This window comes from Myxocyprinus asiaticus, chromosome 9 (assembly GCF_019703515.2).
Source record: "Myxocyprinus asiaticus isolate MX2 ecotype Aquarium Trade chromosome 9, UBuf_Myxa_2, whole genome shotgun sequence".
NCBI lineage: Eukaryota > Metazoa > Chordata > Actinopteri > Cypriniformes > Catostomidae > Myxocyprinus > Myxocyprinus asiaticus.
Genome location: NC_059352.1, coordinates 14,401,438 through 14,419,769, shown reverse-complemented (window position 1 = coordinate 14,419,769; position 18,332 = coordinate 14,401,438). Strand labels below are relative to the sequence as shown.

The 18,332-nt window shown below is 37.2% G+C and overlaps 1 protein-coding gene across 2 annotated transcripts; it reads left to right on the top strand.

Annotated features, from left to right (window-relative positions):
- The first annotated feature begins 322 nt into the window (after window positions 1-322).
- On the top strand, window positions 323-18,101 carry LOC127446561 (isotocin receptor). Of its 2 annotated transcripts, XM_051707574.1 has the most exons (4): window positions 323-408; window positions 655-1,747; window positions 16,560-16,810; window positions 17,045-18,101. In XM_051707574.1, exons 2-3 carry the CDS (start codon window positions 826-828, stop codon window positions 16,808-16,810), a joined length of 1,173 nt encoding a protein of 390 aa, XP_051563534.1. In that variant the 5' UTR covers window positions 323-408; window positions 655-825; the 3' UTR covers window positions 17,045-18,101. The 2 variants fall into 2 exon arrangements, with proteins under 2 accessions (XP_051563534.1, XP_051563533.1); XM_051707573.1 differs by having other exon boundaries at window positions 16,560-18,101.
- The last annotated feature ends 231 nt before the right edge of the window (window positions 18,102-18,332 follow it).

Genomic DNA, 18,332 nt, shown 5'->3' with positions numbered 1-18,332 from the left:
GGAATACCTCCACCTGATTCTGCTGTATTTTCCTGTTTTAATTATGTTGACTTGTTCCCCTTAACATTGAATTAATTTTCATTATTAAATGGTGAACACCTTTAAAAAGAAAATGTATTCACTAATTACAAGACAGTTAACACGCAAGAAAGCACACTGCAAAACATGTAATGCCATTTCACCCATTCAGGCTGTTATACTGATTTGCAATAGCGCATACGGCCCCTAGTGGACGTCATGGGGAATTTTTAGTGGAGAACCATTGAGAAGATGTATAAGTGATGATATTGTGACGCGGTCCATTCAGTGCGAGCCGAGTGAGAGCAAAGGAGGGTTCTCCACTTCTAGGACTCTCCTTTACACCCACACGGACAGCAAGTGGAGGACCTGCTAAAATGGATAATAATTGTAAGTACCTGAATACAAACACATTAAAACTTATATTTAACATTTAATAAAATAAAATAAAAATCAGTTGTGAATAAATAGTGTATTGATAATCTTAAATTTGCAATCGGTGGATAATTGCATATTGTGTTTGACTTAACTCATTACTGTATAAAATACGAATGTGATGGATTTAGAGGTAAAAAAAAAAATAAAATAAAATAAAATAAAAAAACATGCCTGTTGTGTATGTACTTTTCACTACAGTTTGAAAGCAACTGAGGGATCACCACCAAGCAGTAAAGGACCCAGTGTATCCAAATCTCTCGGGTGGCACCTGTTAGGCTATATTAAATTAACTGTCTGAATATGCGCGAGGAAAGCTGGCAGGTTGATTGATAAATTTATGGAGAGGTAGACGTGCGCTTTGCTGGCACCATGGAGGAGATCTTCAAGGAGCAAGACTTTTGGACCTTCAACGAGTCATCTAGAAACTCCAGCGTCGGCAATGAGACCTTTGGTGTAAACCAGACAGTGAACCCCCTGAAGAGAAATGAAGAGGTGGCCAAAGTGGAAGTTACTGTGCTGGCCTTGGTGCTGTTTTTGGCTCTTGCTGGTAACCTATGCGTCCTTATTGCGATCTACACAGCCAAGCACACTCAGTCGCGCATGTATTACTTCATGAAGCACCTCAGCATTGCAGACCTGGTGGTGGCTGTCTTCCAGGTTCTGCCTCAACTCATTTGGGACATCACCTTTCGCTTCTACGGGCCAGACATCCTTTGCAGGTTGGTAAAATATCTTCAGACGGTCGGGATGTTCGCCTCCACTTACATGCTCGTGCTGATGTCCATAGACAGATGTATTGCTATCTGTCAGCCCCTTCGTTCTTTACACAAGCGAAAGGACCGCTGTTATGTGATTGTTTCTTGGGCACTAAGCTTAGTTTTCAGTGTCCCACAAGTTTATATATTCTCCTTACGTGAGATTGGTCATGGAGTCTACGATTGCTGGGGAGATTTCGTGCAGCCTTGGGGAGCAAAAGCCTACATTACATGGATAAGTCTGACAATATACATCATACCAGTGGCCATACTGAGTGGCTGCTACGGACTGATAAGCTTTAAAATATGGCAAAACTTTAAAAGGAAAACGAAGGGGGACCAGTGTATCACTCTCACAACTAAGGCATCGAAAGCCAACGCGCTCGCCCGGGTCAGCAGCGTCAAACTCATTTCCAAGGCCAAAATCACCACCGTTAAAATGACTTTTGTGATTGTGCTGGCTTATATAGTGTGCTGGACTCCGTTTTTCTTCGTACAGATGTGGTCAGCCTGGGATCCAGAAGCACCAAGGGAAGGTACGTTGATTACCACAGTCTGACAAATTATGGTCCGAACTTCATGGCGCGTAAAGTCAGCCGCAGCGGCTGAAGCGTTTACTTATTAGCTAGACTGATTTTTTGATATAGTTTAATAGTGGCATTACTGATGAAAGTTTTAATTGTCTTTTAATTAATTATAGGTTAGATTAGGTATTTTCATTAGCTATTTTGGTGCCAGTTACTACATAAAGTTTCCCACTACAACAACTCTTCTTCATAATTTACTAAATGTCATGTTTTGTTTCTTAGTTTAAAGCTTTTTTATTTTTTTATTTTTTTATTTTTTTCAGTGTATTTTCACTTTGTTAGGTTCTATGAATTGTTGAAAGAGAAGTGCCAACAATATGACCGCAATATAATAGAGACATGTGAATTAAACAGTTACGGAACCGTTCACACAGAACGCGTTTTTGCGTCGGCTGTTTTTCAATTGCTCTAGACGGAAGTCTTTCACAGTTGTGCAGTGTCTCGCTGCCTTTTTTTTTTTTTTTTTTTTGTTGTTGTTGTTGTTGTTGTTGTTTTTTTTTGTTTTTGTTTTGTTTTGTTTTTTGACACCGTGTCAAGTTAAAAATTATTTCAACTTTTTAAAACGCGTCATGAGACACCTGCGTTCTGTTCGTTGCGCTGTGTCTAGCTTTTCTTTTATTCTTTTCTTTTTTTCAAGAAAGCGTTAGGTCTGAACGGCCCCTTACATTAAGTTTACATTAATCAAATCACATACAGTAATAGATGGATGCATCAGTCAGGGTAGCAGACTACTTACTGTCAAGACATCGCCTTATTTCACACTACTGAAGCAACGTTTGACAAACGTTTGTGATGTAGCCTACCTTTTGATGATTTTTCTCTCCCAAGAAATCGTACACGACCAGACAGACACATAATCAGCTACCATAGGCAATAATATTTTCTTGAAATGCAAATATGATTAGGCCTACACAGCACACAAATTTTAGTAGCCTAATAAGTTTTCAAAACCATGTGAGATGGACAATAAAATTCTCCAGAGAGAAGCCTTATGTTTTGATTTATTGTAATTATTTAGAAAAGATAAAAAGCCTACATCATAGGTTTTCTGTGATGGGCATTTTACTTATACAATTTGTACATGTCAGAGCCATACAGATTGGCCTTGGGGAAACATCAATATGCAGCAGAGCTGCCCTGCTTAAATCATGACCTTCTGCAGTATGAGACATCATCATTGCATCCCAATGCAACAAATGAGAACTTATAATATAGAACTATTATTTTTTCCGGTAACACTTTAAAATAAGGTTCCACTTTTTAACATTAGTTAACAACATTAGTAAACATTAACTAACAATGGAAATACTTTTACAGCTAATTTCAACATATACCTTAGTGATACATTTTATAAAATCAAAGTTGTATGTTAACATTAGTTAAAGGAATAGTTCATCCAAAATGAAAATTTGCTGATAATTTACTCACCTTCAGGCCATCCAAGATGTATCAGAGTTTCTTTCTTCATCAGAACAGAATTTACGATTTTAGAAGAGGATTCCAGGCTTCTATCTCCAACCAATGCAAGTAAAAGGCCACCAATTATGATGGTCCAAAATGCATATTTAGGCAGAATCAAAATAATCCACATGACTCCAGTCGATAAATAAACTTCTTCTGAACTGAAATGATTGATCATTTTCAGAAACAAGACAATACTTATATACTTTTTAACTACAAATTTTCGCTTCTGTCCAGCTCTGGTAGGGGTGAGTTCATGACCTCTTGTGTGACATAAGCTCATTGGCAAGGTCACGCATGGAGGTTCACTTTTGGGTGAACTATTCCTTTAATGCACTATGAGCTAACATAAACTAACAATGAACAATTGTATTTTTATAAACTATCATTAACAAAGATGAATTAATGCTGAAAAAATCTGTTGTTCATTGTTAGTTCATGATACCTAATTCATTAACTAATGTTAATGAATGGAACCTTACTGCAAAGTGTTACCATTTTTCTATTATAGAGGGATGAGGAGGCTATTATGTATTGTATATGATAAATTAACATTTAGCCTTGCTTTAGTTTTTCTTCTAATTATGTAAATGTTGTTTCACACATGTCCCAGGTTTTTTACCATCAGAAAATACCTGCTCTTTGCTAAATCTTTTGTAAACCCTATGAGAGCATAACAGTAACATCAATGATTACAGTATATAGTTTAATTTCAGTCAGACATAAATGATATAGAATACTGTCTTACTACTAGAAAAAAGTTATAAGATACATGTTTTATCTTTATTATTGTTTGAAATGTTCTTTTTCCTGAGAAAATCCAGATAAATATTTATATTTTTAGGAACTCTTTCAGTTACTAATTAGTGCATCTAAGCAAATGCAATAGTGCATTCTTAATAACTACAGAAAACAAACCCACACACTCATATTGATTTAATCTTACCACGTAAGTCTACAAGACATTCAGACTAGCAATAAAATTCTTGCCTGATATTAATATGTCTGTGATGTCAAATTAGTGTCGTCTGAGTGTAGAACATATCAAGATTCCGTCTGACTGTCAATGAGTCATAGTTATTATTAATTCACTCCTGTGATGTCAATGACCTTATAACACAGATTTGGGTAACCTGGATATAAAACCCCGGGAAATCTCTTGAAATTCAATACTGTGTCATTCTCAACATACATATCTCAATACACAGTCAGTCTAACAACAGCTTTCAGAAACCCTAAAGAATCTTTTTAAGCGTTCCAAAAAATTAGTTAAGAAGATAATTGAGATAATTTAGCTAATGTTTTAGAAGCTCAAGCGTTTCATCAGAACCATCAGGTTACTGAGCAAAATACCATAGGTGTATTACAGACCGGGCCAGTGGGGCTAGTGCCCAGGGAATTATTATTATTCTTTTTTTTTTTTTTTGAGCCACTCTTTAAAGTTTTTATGGTTAAGCTTTATGCTTTGAATGAAGTGCTGTCGAACAAAAACATTTATTATACTAAAGAAGATATTGATATTTTATTTTGTGTGGTACAAAAGTACTGACCAAGAAATGTAAAGTTTGTAAAGACAAACTATAATGTTGGTTTGACAAAACCTTGTCTGAAAGTTTAAAATAGATTTATATGCTTGAAGTTAGACATTTTTACAGGTCTTTCAGTAAGAAAAAGAAAGAAAGAAAGAGGCTTGTGTGTAAGTTTTGACCTCTGAAGTTTGAAATCATGAACATTCAAAAACAGACTCTTAGATCATTTAAAAATTCTGTTAATATAATCTACTCTAGGGGATTTTGGCTTACATGATGCCTTCACAGGGCTTTTCAATGGGAGAATAATTATGGTAGCCAGGCTGTAGGGTCATTGCAAACAGAATTTACAATATAATGACCACTATTTTTGAGCCCCACACCTTTCAACCCTTTGAAGCTCTCACAATGGGGATGGTCACTTCTGAATGGAATGCACCTCATCATTCAGATGAGTTAGAAAAGATAAAACAGCACGAGCCAGAACTGCCTGAACTTTTTGCCAAGTTTTACCAAACCCCATATGCATATGCTGTAGGAGTCTATTTGTTAAATTCTTTATATTTAAAGTGTTTGATGAAATGGGGCCTGGGTAGCTCAGTGAGTATTGACGCTGACTACCACCCCTGGAGTCACGAGTTAGAATCCAGGGCGTGCTGAGTGACTCCAGCCAGGTCTCCTAAGAAACCAAATTGGCCCGGTTGCTAAGGAGGGTAGAGTCACATGGGGTAACCTCCTCATGGTCGCGATTAGGGTTTCTCGCTCTCAATGGGACGCATGGTAAGTTGTGCGTGGATCACGGAGAATAGCATCAGCCTCCACATGCTAAGAGTCTCCACGGTGTCATGCACAACGAGCCACGTGATAAGATGCCCGGATTGACTGTCTCAGAAGCAGAGGCAACTGAGACTTGTCCTCTGCCACCCAGATTGAGGTGAGTAATCGTGCCACCACGAGGACCTACTAAGTAGTGAGAATTGGGCATTCCAAATTGGGAGAAAAAAGGGGATAAAATTTTTTTTTGGAGAGTTATAATGATGTGTCTCATTTCGAAGGCTGCGTCCTCCAGAGGTCGCATTTGTTGGCCGCATAAATCATCGAGGTTGTCTCGTTTCAGAAAAGCGAGTAGGACTTTCACAGGAATACGGAGGATGCATGAAGTGTATCCTTCGTGGGCACTCACAGCCCACAATTCTTTGCAACGGAAATTAACATCATTTGTCTAAATAAAATGATGCCAATTTGCTCGAAATATGATGTTCGAATGCAAGTAATGTTAATTCCCATGTTGAATTAACTCAGTAGACGGGTGCAGAGTATATAATATGTATAATTATAGTAATATATGATTAAAATAAAGTATTATAGACTAAAAGTACACCTGTAAAATCTATTTTCTTTTCTCTCTACATCATTAAAACTCTCCAAAAATTTACCTCATACATTCCCTTCCAAAGGGACTTTGTTCCCTTCTCACTCAAAGCGCTCGGGCTTGTTACAGAGTGGCGCACTGTCATAGCAACCATGATAAGTTCTGTTTCCGTTTGTCCTAAGAAGGCAGTCTCGTTTAAATGAAGCTTGTTCAAAGGAGGACACTTGGTATACTGCAGCCTTCAAAGGACACATCCTACCTAGTGTGCAGCCTTCGAAACAAGACACAGTCAGAGAGAGGCTGCACTGCACTTGGTAAACTGCGCCCAGTCAATCATGCTTGAAAGCTGTCTGAAATAAATTTATTGACTTCAGTATCGTTAAGTTTGGTGCTGTTTGGTCCGTATTGACCCTTTGCTGGGTCCAGGCACGGATCGTGGTCTGCCATTTGAGTATGAGTCTCTTTAAGAACAGGGGCTGTTCAGTAAATCTGTTTCGGTTGAGCGGTTTCTTTACCATGACCATTGCTGTATGTTTGAGTTAATCTGACTGTTAAAAAGAGTAGGTATTAAAAGAGACTTAAATCAATGAAAATTGACTGCGTGAATCTCAACTTTGAAAGATAATTGGACCGGGGGGGCCCTAAAAGAAAATTGGCCAGGGGCGCTTGCTAGTCATAATCCACCCCTGCAAAATACACATTACATAGTCTTGGAATTAACAGTAATGAATTGTTTTAAGGGTTCTTTTCTGTGTTTGAAAGAGAATGTCAATTAACTGAAACTCAGAGATTTTACCAATTTTGCCCAGCAGCAATTAGATGCTTTTAAAAATCAATTTCTGTAAGGTAAGGGGACTAATGTTGCTTGAGAGAGAAAAAAACAGACAAGTCTTTCACCTTTTAAAAGTAGAAATCTTTGCAAAAGAAAATACTGAATTTCAAGATCAACATTTGGATAAATTACATTACTCACTGACCTAGGGTTCCTAAAATGACTTGCATGGTGTGAGTTGCAGGGACCTTCCATCTCTAATTCTATAAAGATATTTTAAGGACCTTCATAATAGTAATTTAACCCAATGAAAATGTAGTAAATGGTAAATTGGATGACATTTTCCAGCAGGCCTGTAAGAACTCTTTGTACTCTAGAGTAGAGACTATTGACAAATACTTTCCAAAGTGACTTACAGTACAGTGCATTCAAGGTACAAATTTCTCTGTATTTTTGTTCTCTAGGGATCGAACCCATGACATTGGCATTGCTAGGGTCATCCTCTAACAATGGAGCTACAGGAACTTTAAAAAAAAAAACTGTGACTTTTGCAGCCCAGAAACCATTTTTAAGAGCTCTCAAGAATCACATATTAAAGAATATTCTCTAACTTTCTCTCTCTTTAGATTAATCAAACTTCCAATGCTACAGAGCAGTCAGAGATGTGCTTGTCTGGTTTTCACTTTTGCCTGTGAGTTCAGCACAAATATTGTGTATAATACTCAGCACAAATAATACTGTACATCAAGGAGCAAATCAATGATGACTGAAGCTCCAGTTGTATTTGAAGCTGACTCCTTTATTTCTAAATTCAATTTCCTCTTCTCTGAGAGACTAAAGGATCAAAAGTGGAAATTTCCAATTTTTAATCTTGGCATTTGAAATGGCAGAGCACACAAATGCAAATTACATTAATAATCAAGTTCTTTTCAACCTATTTCGACCTTAGTTAATCAATGTGTACCTTACAGAACATTCATTTAAATAACTTTTTGTTCTGGAGTAAAATTCAAAGGATTTTGTTTGCCCTGCTGATCCAAACAAATCAGTGAAAATGGACCTTCTACTGGGTGGTCTTGTTTTAACTGACCTAGTCAGGGTTGAAGCAATTATTTTATGTGAATAAAAATGAGGCTGTGAGGCATAAATGCACAGTTTGTTAAATCGGTTGTACTGTAAAAATTAAAATATACTTGAAGCACTATTTGGGGTTCATCACATGCCACACTGGTGGAACTCTCTGAAGATCCTCCAGGCCTTATGGCAATTTTCCACTGCAAGTTACGGTTCGACTCGACTCGACTCTGCCCACTTTACTTTTCTGAGCTTGCTTTTCCACTGCAGTTTAGTGCAGCCTCAACGTGGGTGGGATTATGGACTGATCGTCATAGTTGCACTGCCTCTACTGCTGTGACATCATCTTAAACGCAGCACAAACACATCTGAAACTGAAACAGAAAGTTTGTACAATTTGCTTGTATTGCACGAATTACTGCGACACAAAACAAACTAGCAACAACAACTCAAGAACATTACTGACCATAAAGCTGTTAGTTACTAGCTCATTGTGCTGCATAAAGCAGTTGCATGGTGATTTTACACAAGTGTTACAGTTAAATTGGCCTGGTTGTTTTTGAAGCAAGCTTTCCAGTAGGTGGTCAACTAAATAAAGTGAAGCTTTCAAGCAGAATATAGAGTTAACGTAACAAAACGTACCATCCTCCATCGTGGACTCCAACAACGCCGTGGCCGAGTCCAGGGCACTCTCCCTCCCATTGCTCGCCTCCATTTGGTCGAACCACTTCCACTTTCTTCTGTTTGAACCACTCTGGCTGTTGTGGTCCTTGATGATTCTGTAGTCACTTTTAAGTTTTTAAACTTTTCCCTACACTGTTGGTAGGTCTGGTGGTAGCTGTGTTCAGCCAAGAGCTGCTGAGACACTTCCTGAAAGACTTTTTCGTTTTGCGTCGCCCCATCCAGTTCTTGTTGGATCTTCTCCTCGGCTACTAACGAGAGGAACGTCTGCATCTCATTTATTGACCACGGCATGGTTTTGTGCACAGCCATTTCTTTTTTCCTTTTTCACCCAATTTGGAATGCCCAATTCCCAGTGCGCTTTTAAGTCCTCGTGGTCGCGTAGTGATTCGCCTCAGTCTGGGTGGCGGAGGATGAATCCCAGTTGCCTCTGCATCTGAGATCATCAACCTGCGCATTTTATCACGTGGCTTGTTGAGCGCATTGCCACGGAGACATAGTGCATGTGGAGGCTTCACCCCATCCACCGCGGCATCCGTGCCCAACTCACCACGCGCCCCACCGAGAATGAACCACATTATAGCGACCACGAGGAGGTTACCCCATGTGACTCTAAACTCCCTCCCTCCCTCATTCAGCTGACGAACGAAATTTAACAATTCAGAATTTCCAGTGGACCAAAAATCTTAAAAATCATGTGTTGTGAAAATTAGAAATGACATATGATGCAAATGACATTACAACCTACTGAACTGACTGTATGCCTCACAAACTTGTTTACATTCATGTCAAATTAAACTGGGAATCTTCCCTGAGGTCTACTGTACTGTAGGTTAAATAAACTGCACTGTCAGTGGTTTCGCAAGTGCATCTTGTGTCTAATGTACAGTATGTTATTGTAAGGTGGTGTAAGATATACTAATATGGTGTAAGATAGTGTAGGACATACTCATTTACTACCTACAGCAATTCATATTTTGGGATGATATTCATGGCTGTTAATGTAAGGAATAAATTATACCTAAATCTACAGGTTCAGACCTCATTGGCACACAAATGCACAGGACTGTATGGTTTCATAGTTTACTATATGAATATATTTATACTATAACTATGTTTTGAAGTTGTTCTCACCTTCTGCTGTTTGGCCCTTTGGTAGAATATACTGTACAGAATATACGGTACTGTGGAAAAGCCAATTCATGGTTTGTTCTGGATGCTGTTTCCCACTAGCTTTTTTTAATTAATTTTTTTATTAGCTTAACCTGCAAGATTTCCTCAGTTAACTAGCTTCACCAGAGGGAATCATGTTGGTCAACCAGCTTTATCATTTAGTTAACAAAATAGTTATGCTAGTCCACTAGCTTTACCAGCACCAAACCAGCGCTATAGCCAGTATAAATCAGACTGCACCAGTGTAGAAATTCACCATGAAATTTAAACATGATGGCTGCTTTCCTACTCCTGAAACATAGTCTTTTAACTCTTTCAAAATGCAGAAAATGCAGCATATTTTCAGAAAGGTTTTATGAAAAGGCTAAATTGGTTCATGGCTTGTGTGTCAGATTCTTCTTTTTTCATCCAAATGGATTTTTCTATTCATGTAGAATTTATTTATTTCATAGCCATGTACATTTACATACATTACAGTTTTTTTCAATCGTTTTGGCTCAATTCTCGAATTAGAATATATATTTTTTTTCAAAACAATAAGTTAAAATCTCTGAACAGTTAGTTTCTTGTTCATACCAGATTTGAATTTCTTATTCAAGCAAACTGCATGTGTTTTGGCACATGTGTGCAAAAGAGTAAGTAGTTGTCTACAATATGAACAATAACTAAATGCATATGGCTTGCTGATCAAAACTGATGAGTTGATTAATCGTGTGAGCCATCACATGCAAAATGATCCATTCAATTATCAAAATCTGTCAGACATACATTTATATTCCATAAATATCTATGACATGGAATGTTTGTGATGTCTGGTAAATCTCTAGCGAGACCAACAATGGCGACAGGATGTCCAACAAGAAGATGGGAACTTGTAGTGTTACGTACTGTGAGGAGGTACAATTTATAGTTTTTTTACAGAACTACTGCAGGTTTTTTCATTGTTGTGTTTTTTTATTTATTTTTTTGCATGGATGTCCTTTTGTGGCAATTTTCTGTTCACTATATTTGACTTTATATGTAAGAAATTTGTAAAAATGGACATGCAAATGTGAATTTTCTGTTTACATGTAACATTGCTACAAAAATAAATTTACTGTATATATACAAATGTGCATATCATTTTTCGGTATCTGAAAAGCTCAGTGTGATACACAATAGCATTCAGCGAGACAAAACTGACATTCTTGTATAGAACAGTAAACAGTCATTGTCAACAAAAAAGTAGAACAAAAATGAAATTTGTATATAACAAACATTTCCAGGGTTGAATGTCATGGTAAAAACACATTTAAACATTTTGACCAGTACGGCTCACATGATGACAAAATTCTTTTCATTTTGGTGGCATTGGCCAATTTACTGACACAATAACTAGGTTTTTAAGCATGAATTAAATGTGTTGGGTAAGTTACTACATTTTGCAGACATGCAATAGAGTTGTGATGTCCCATAAAAGAGTTGTGACAATTGCACTTACAGTTTAGAGAATTTTAAGACTGTTTAAAAAATGCACATCAACAGGTTAAAGGAACATTCCGGGTTCAAGGGTGGAAGTGAATGGGGACATTTTTTTGGAGGGTTTAAAGGCAGAAATTTGAAGCTTATAATTTTATAAAAGCACTTTTATAAATTATTTTCTTTAAAACTTGGGTATTATTTGAGCTGTAAAGTTGTAAAAATGTTTCTGGTGGTGTTAGGGTTTATGGCGTTATGTCATCATGGCAGTGAAGTTGTAAAATTAGATATAATTTTAAACAAAAAACTTTAGTAAGCGATTTTATCACACTAAGGTCACGTCCACACTAACACATTTTCATTTGAAGACACATTGTTTTCTCTACGTTTGGCCTTCCGTCCACATTGAGATGGCGCTTTTGTCAGCGAAAATGCTTTTTGAAAACACTCTCCCATGTGAATACATTTGAAAACGCTGCCTTCGCATTGTAGTGTGGACAGGGAAGACAGAGTAGTGATCGAAGAGTGAATCTTTTATGTGACTCAGAAGAACGAGTAGTCTCAGAGAGTGATCCGTTCATTTTGTGTTGGCCGTGCATGTGCATTGCGTAATCTCCGTTCGTTTGTTACGTGAAAACCGCATAGGTGCTGTACAGGAAACAGAAATGATTAGTTCACCTCTCGAGTCTTCTGGTCCGAGTCGTTCGTTCTTATGTCACGTGACAGCCGTATACGATAAGCAGTTACAAAAGAACGAACGACTCGGACAAGAAGATTCCAGAGGTGAACTAATCTTTCTGTTTCTCATAATTTGTCCTTGGCTGCATTGTCAATTTTTTCTTATTGGGACTATAATCAAAGTTTGCGTAAGTAGACGTGTTGGGGGGATTTGGCTATTGAAAATGTAACATTTTAATTTCATTCTGCTCAAATGAACGAAATGACTTGAATAAAGTTTCGTTCATTTTGCTGAACGAGACTCAAAGATTCTAGTCAGTGAAATGATCCGATCTTCCCATCACTAAGACAGAGATATCCGAAAACGATGACGTATATGTTGTCATGTGACACAGTCATGTGTCCATTCAACCCAAAATAGTCAAAATGACAGCCAGCAGTTATTCACTTTGATAGCGTTGGTAAAGATACATGTTACTTTGTACAACCTTCACATTGCATTCCTTTAAAAGCGACGGGAAGTTTCCTCAAATTGGTGTCCGTTGACAGAACACAAGGCCAATTGCGTTTCAGACCGTACGTGCAATGGCAATTTATAGCTTGTGCAGTAAGGGGATTTAAGCGTTTTAATACGTTTCATTGTGGATTGGCAACTTTTGGAAAACGCTTGAAAACGGCAGTGTGGACAGAGAGCGTTTCAGAAACAAACGAAAACACTGTTTTCATATGTATCCAGATTAATGTAGATGTAGCCTAAAATCATGTAAACACACATATTGTTTACGTCTTGTTGCTATACTGTGCTTCTGAAACTGTGAGTATCACAGAGTATCATGAGCCTAACTGTAACCTTGATTTTTGCTTCTTCTTCTTTTTTTTAGAAAAGGAGAGACCATATTAATTTGTGATAATCAACATTATACCAAAAATACTGTCGATATATATCTATGTTGCTTGTCAACTGTAAACAGCCAACAGTTAGGATAATTAACTATTTTAATCTGTGAAAGAATTGTTTATTCAGATTATTATTATTATTATTACTTATATAAATAGTAACTGCAAATAAATGTTAATAAATTATAAAAATTTTGTATTATTCAAGTAATATTATTATATTATTATTAGTGCTGTCAGTAAATAATTTTTTTCATCATGATTAATCGCGTAATTTTTTGTAGTTAATCGTGATTAATCAAAGATTTCGAGATTTTTCGAAATTTGACAAAATTCAAAATTCATTTATTTCCTTCTTATGAAAGAAAACAAAACAACATGTAACAAAATAATGCGTTATTAACAGTTTTCAAACAAAGCCTTCCACTGTATAAAAAAATAAATGCACTAAAATAGCACCAATTCAAGAAACATTAAACATGTCCAAAAGTCTAATTGGGAGGTTGACTAATTAAAACAACTAGTCTCCCCGTAGGTTGCATTTTCATTGCAATGAGCATTAAACCTGTTAAACTCTCATCCTCTCAAATATTAATCTGCCAGCAGACTATGGCTATCGGCTTTCTTACATTATGAATCATGAAGCCACGTTCATGATTCGCATCAGGGCATCAATGTCAGCATCGCTTTTAACTCCCCATGAAAAGCGCTTGCAGACAGAAACATCTCATTCTGCATTTCGGTGATGGTTAAGACTTGGCGTGCTTCAGTGGTAAACACATCATGCCTCACATAGGCTGAAAAATACTTAATTTCTATCACAACTCCATTCTGGGCATTGTACATCAAATAGCATTAAGAGCTCCTTTCCCCATCAGTTGATCACTGACACGGAAGCGATGTTGTGTGTGAGTGTGGTGTGTACGTCAGTGTAATGACTCTGGGTGGACACATCATAAAGCTTCCGCCCTTCCAACAAGTGTTTTTGCTGCATAAAAGTCAATGCATTAATCACGATTAAGAAAAATTAACGTGTTAAACTTTTTTATTTAATCACATGCGTTAATGCGTTAATTCTGACAGCTCTAATTATTATTTAATAGTTAAATATTATTATGGATTGTTTTTTATCAAAGGCAGTTAGCCACTCGAGGGTGTGCATTACATGAATTTACCATGTATAAGTTGATTTTCCACTTTGTGTCGTGCCTCAGAACAACCCTTAGCCATGGTGAAATCAATGTAGTACAGTTCAGTGGCTTATTGCTTTAATGTAAACAGGAGTAAAACCAATTTACCAAAGTCAATCATCTTGTACTCTCTTGCTTAGTAGATCTTTCAACATTGTTATGAACTAAAATTATGATTTGCTGTTTATTCTAATTAATCTGTTTGCTGTTCAAGTTCTTAAATATACTGGGGACAACTCAAAGACAATACAGATTCTACTGATTACAACACACTGTTTTTGTTATGATAAAAGTAATGTGACAAAAATGCTTTGGATGTGACACCAATTCACTTTGATCACCATGTATAGAGATCCTGACATATTTTGGAAGGAACGAATGAAAACCTGTCTATGCTTAGGGCCTTGTGCTGATTAACATGAAGACTTCCCAATTTTTGCCTTTCTGCACTTCCAAGATAAACATCAGAGTGGTGAAGGGCCCTTATCAAGATGCTTAAGCCAAAATAAAGTACTACATTGGCAAACAACAGTTGAATAAGCATGTAATGACTGACAAGAGAAATCATGTGTATCATCTTTCCCAGATTGTAGTTATTCATTCAGAATCAAGACATATTATTATCAGATATGAGGGACTGATATTTTTGCTCAGTGTGAAGTTTAAAGACAGGACACCAGCCTATTCAAATAATGTTGAATAACTGCAAATATCAGCATAAATATTCTGCAGCCATTAAGTTGCTCCTAAACTCTGAATATCTTTAAAATATTTGATGCCACTTTTCTTGCAAATCCATTGAATTTGTTTTTCATTCTCAATAGTACTGGTTGTTTCAACACAACTTTGTTTCGAGGCAGACTGATAAACTGAGAAGGTGCGTGAAGTCAGCTAATCAGATTAAATTTGCCAGATTGAGAAATAACTAACTAGTTTAGCACAATATGCATCAGACGGTGAGAAAACAGACTGTGGGTGGTCTAGGGCTGAGACTAAATACAGTATAATGTGGCTATTGAGCAAACAGGTCTATGGACGATGCAGTCAACATGGGATTGCATCATATCCTGCAACATCTGGACAGACCAGGGACATATGCAAGGATCCTTTTTGTGGACTTCAGTTTGGCTTTCAACACCATCATCCCAGCTATATTCCAGAATAAATTACACCAAATCTGTCAGTGGATTACCAGCTTTCTGACGGACAGGCAGCAGCTTGTGAGACAGAGGAAACTCACTTCCAGCATCTGTACAATCAGCACTGGTGCCCCCCAGGGATGTGTGCTCTCTCCACTACTCTTCTCCCTCTACACCAATGACTGCATCGCCAAGGACACCTCTGTCAAGCTCCTGAAGTTTGCAGACAACACCACTGTCATCGGCCTCATCCGAGATGACGATGAGTCTGCATACAGAAGGGAGGTTGAACAGATGGCTGTCTGGTGCAGTCAAAACAACCTTGAGCTGAACACGCTCAAAACAGTGGAGATGATTGTGGACTTTAGGAGGAACACCCCAACACTGACCTCCCTCACCATTCTAAACAGCACTGTGGCAGCAGTGGAGTCATTCAGGCTCCTGGGCACTACCATCTCACAGGACCTGAAGTGGGAGACACACATTGACTCCATTGTGAAAAAGGCCCAGCAGAGGTTGTACTTCCTTCGCCAGCTGAGGAAGTTCAACCTGCCACAGGCGCTGCTGATAGTTCTACTCAGCGGTCATTGAGTCTGTCCTCTGCACTTCAATAACTGTCTGGTTTGGTTCAGCTACGAAATCAGACATCAGAAGACTACAAAGGACAATTCGGACTGCTGAGAGGATTATTGGTTGCCCCCTGCCCCCCCTTCAAGAACTATCCACTTCCAGAGTGAGGAAAAAGGCTGGAAAAATCACTCTGGACCCCACTCACCCTGCCCACTACCTTTTTGAACTGTTGCCTTCTGGCTGACGATTCAGAGCTCTGAGCACCAGAACCGTCAGTCACAGGAACAGTTTTTTCCCTCAGGCTATCCATCTCATGAACAGTTAAATTGCCCCATTGAACAATAACTATGTGCAATACACAGTTTAGTCTTTTTTTTATATTTATCCAACACATCCAACCTCTTCTGCCATTTCATTCCTCTGAAAAAAAAAACAAAAAAACATTTGCACTGTACATAACAGATTTGTATTTGCACTGTACATAACAGATAACAGATTTGTATTAGATTGCACTACATATGTGTATGTGTGTGTCTGTGTGTGTATGTATGTATGTTTATAACTATCTTTTATTTTTTATTATTATCTATGTCTTGCTGCTGTTTTTGTATTGTTTTTGTATTGTTGTACACTGGAAGCTCCTTGTATGTGTAAGCATACTTGACAATAAAGCTGATTCTGATTCTGATTCTATTGAAATTGTTGTTCATTCTGCTCAAGTACTGTACATTGATTAATTTAAGATATTCTCTTCTTCTCCCTTGCAGCCATGCCCTTTATCATCTCCATGTTACTGGCTAGCCTGAACAGCTGCTGTAACCCCTGGATCTACATGTTTTTCGCTGGACATCTATTCCACGACCTGAAGCAGAGCCTGCTGTGTTGTTCCTCACTGTATCTGAAGTCCTCACAGTGTCGTTGTGATCAGGAACACGACTCGCGCAAGAGCAACTGCTCCACCTATGTCATCAAAAGCACCAGCAGCCAGAGGAGCATCACCCAGACTTCCATCACATAAGTCATATATCCATTTTCTGACATTTTTGAAAGCCTGAGAGATTCAGATTAAGGAAAGGACAGTTAAAAACAGAAACCCATTTAGTACACAAGACTGTAATTTAAGCTAAATCTCATAATGAAGTTAACCTCAGTTTTGTTTTCTTTTGGGAATTATTCATTCCCAATGCAGTTTTAATCACTCCACTTTTTGCACTTCTTTTGCTGAAACTCACTCATTTTCTTATCTCTTAAGATCCTTGAGGAGCAACAAAACGAAGACAGAGTAAACTGTTCCTTCCCTTCATTTAGTTGTGGACTATGTTTATGAGATGTAAACATGGGAAAGAGCCCGAATGTCTTACAGGGGGACCAAGAACATGTCTGTTGAAACTGGAATGTATTACACAGCTTTGTTTTTTTTAACTGCAGAGGTCAGGTGGAGGTATTTGATCCGCCCTCTGCCATTTTGAGAGTACTTACAACTCCCCTTAAAATACTCATTCATGAAAAAAACAGTAGTGAAAAATATATTTTTCACTGATCAAGTTTGACATATTTTGTACTGAAGTGGACAGCAGGGTCATGTCATTTTATACATCAAAAACTGTTTGTCAGAATGTAAAACAACTCATGGATTTAAGAACGCACAGATGAAAAAAAGATGTTGAAGACACAAAGTGTTGAAATCCCCTCTATTTCATTTAGAACCCAATGACAAACATGGTCAGTTGCTCTTTTTAATGGACTTTTAAAAGAGAACACTGACAAATATTTATAAAAAATAAAAAATAAAAATGTCATAAAGAACACAAGCACTTTTAGTTTGACTATTTTGGCACATAGACATTCATGTTGTTGTCACTGTTCTTTAGTATTCATTGTTACTCCTTTCCATTATATTGTTGTTAGTCTTGTAAGAGAGAGTAATTTTTACAGTAAGTGTTTATTCCAGTTAAATATTTTTACTTATTGCTCTAAAAACTACGGTTTCAGTCTATTTTTGTTGCTGCATCTCCATAAAATATTTTATAAAGGAAAAGCGTTTACACTCAAGAGGACAAGTACATTTAACACAATTGTTTACTAGTGCTGCAAAAAAGAAAATCTGCTTTTACTTTTTAAGGAAAATGATAAAGGCAGTATTATCAGCAGAAGATTTATTTTACAGTGTTTAAATACACTATTCACTGAAGTTCTGTTACTCTTTAATTTATAAAGCTACTGATTTTTACTCCTGAAAAATATACTGCCTATTTGCATTTAAAATGTGTAGATATAGTGTATATTTATTGAAATAAATTGAATGTGTTGATACGTCTAACTGTGAGTAAATGTTTTAAGAAGTGTAGGATAATGAGGCAATTTTACTCAAACTCAAATATTAATCATCCAGAGTGTAGGCTGCTTGAAAGCAAACAGACTTTCATAATATAATGTAATGGCAGCCATTCCTTTTATTGAATAGGGCAAAAGGGGGAAAATAGAAGGTTTTTATTATTATGAATTCTGAAATGACAAGAAGAATAATGCTTAGTTCATCC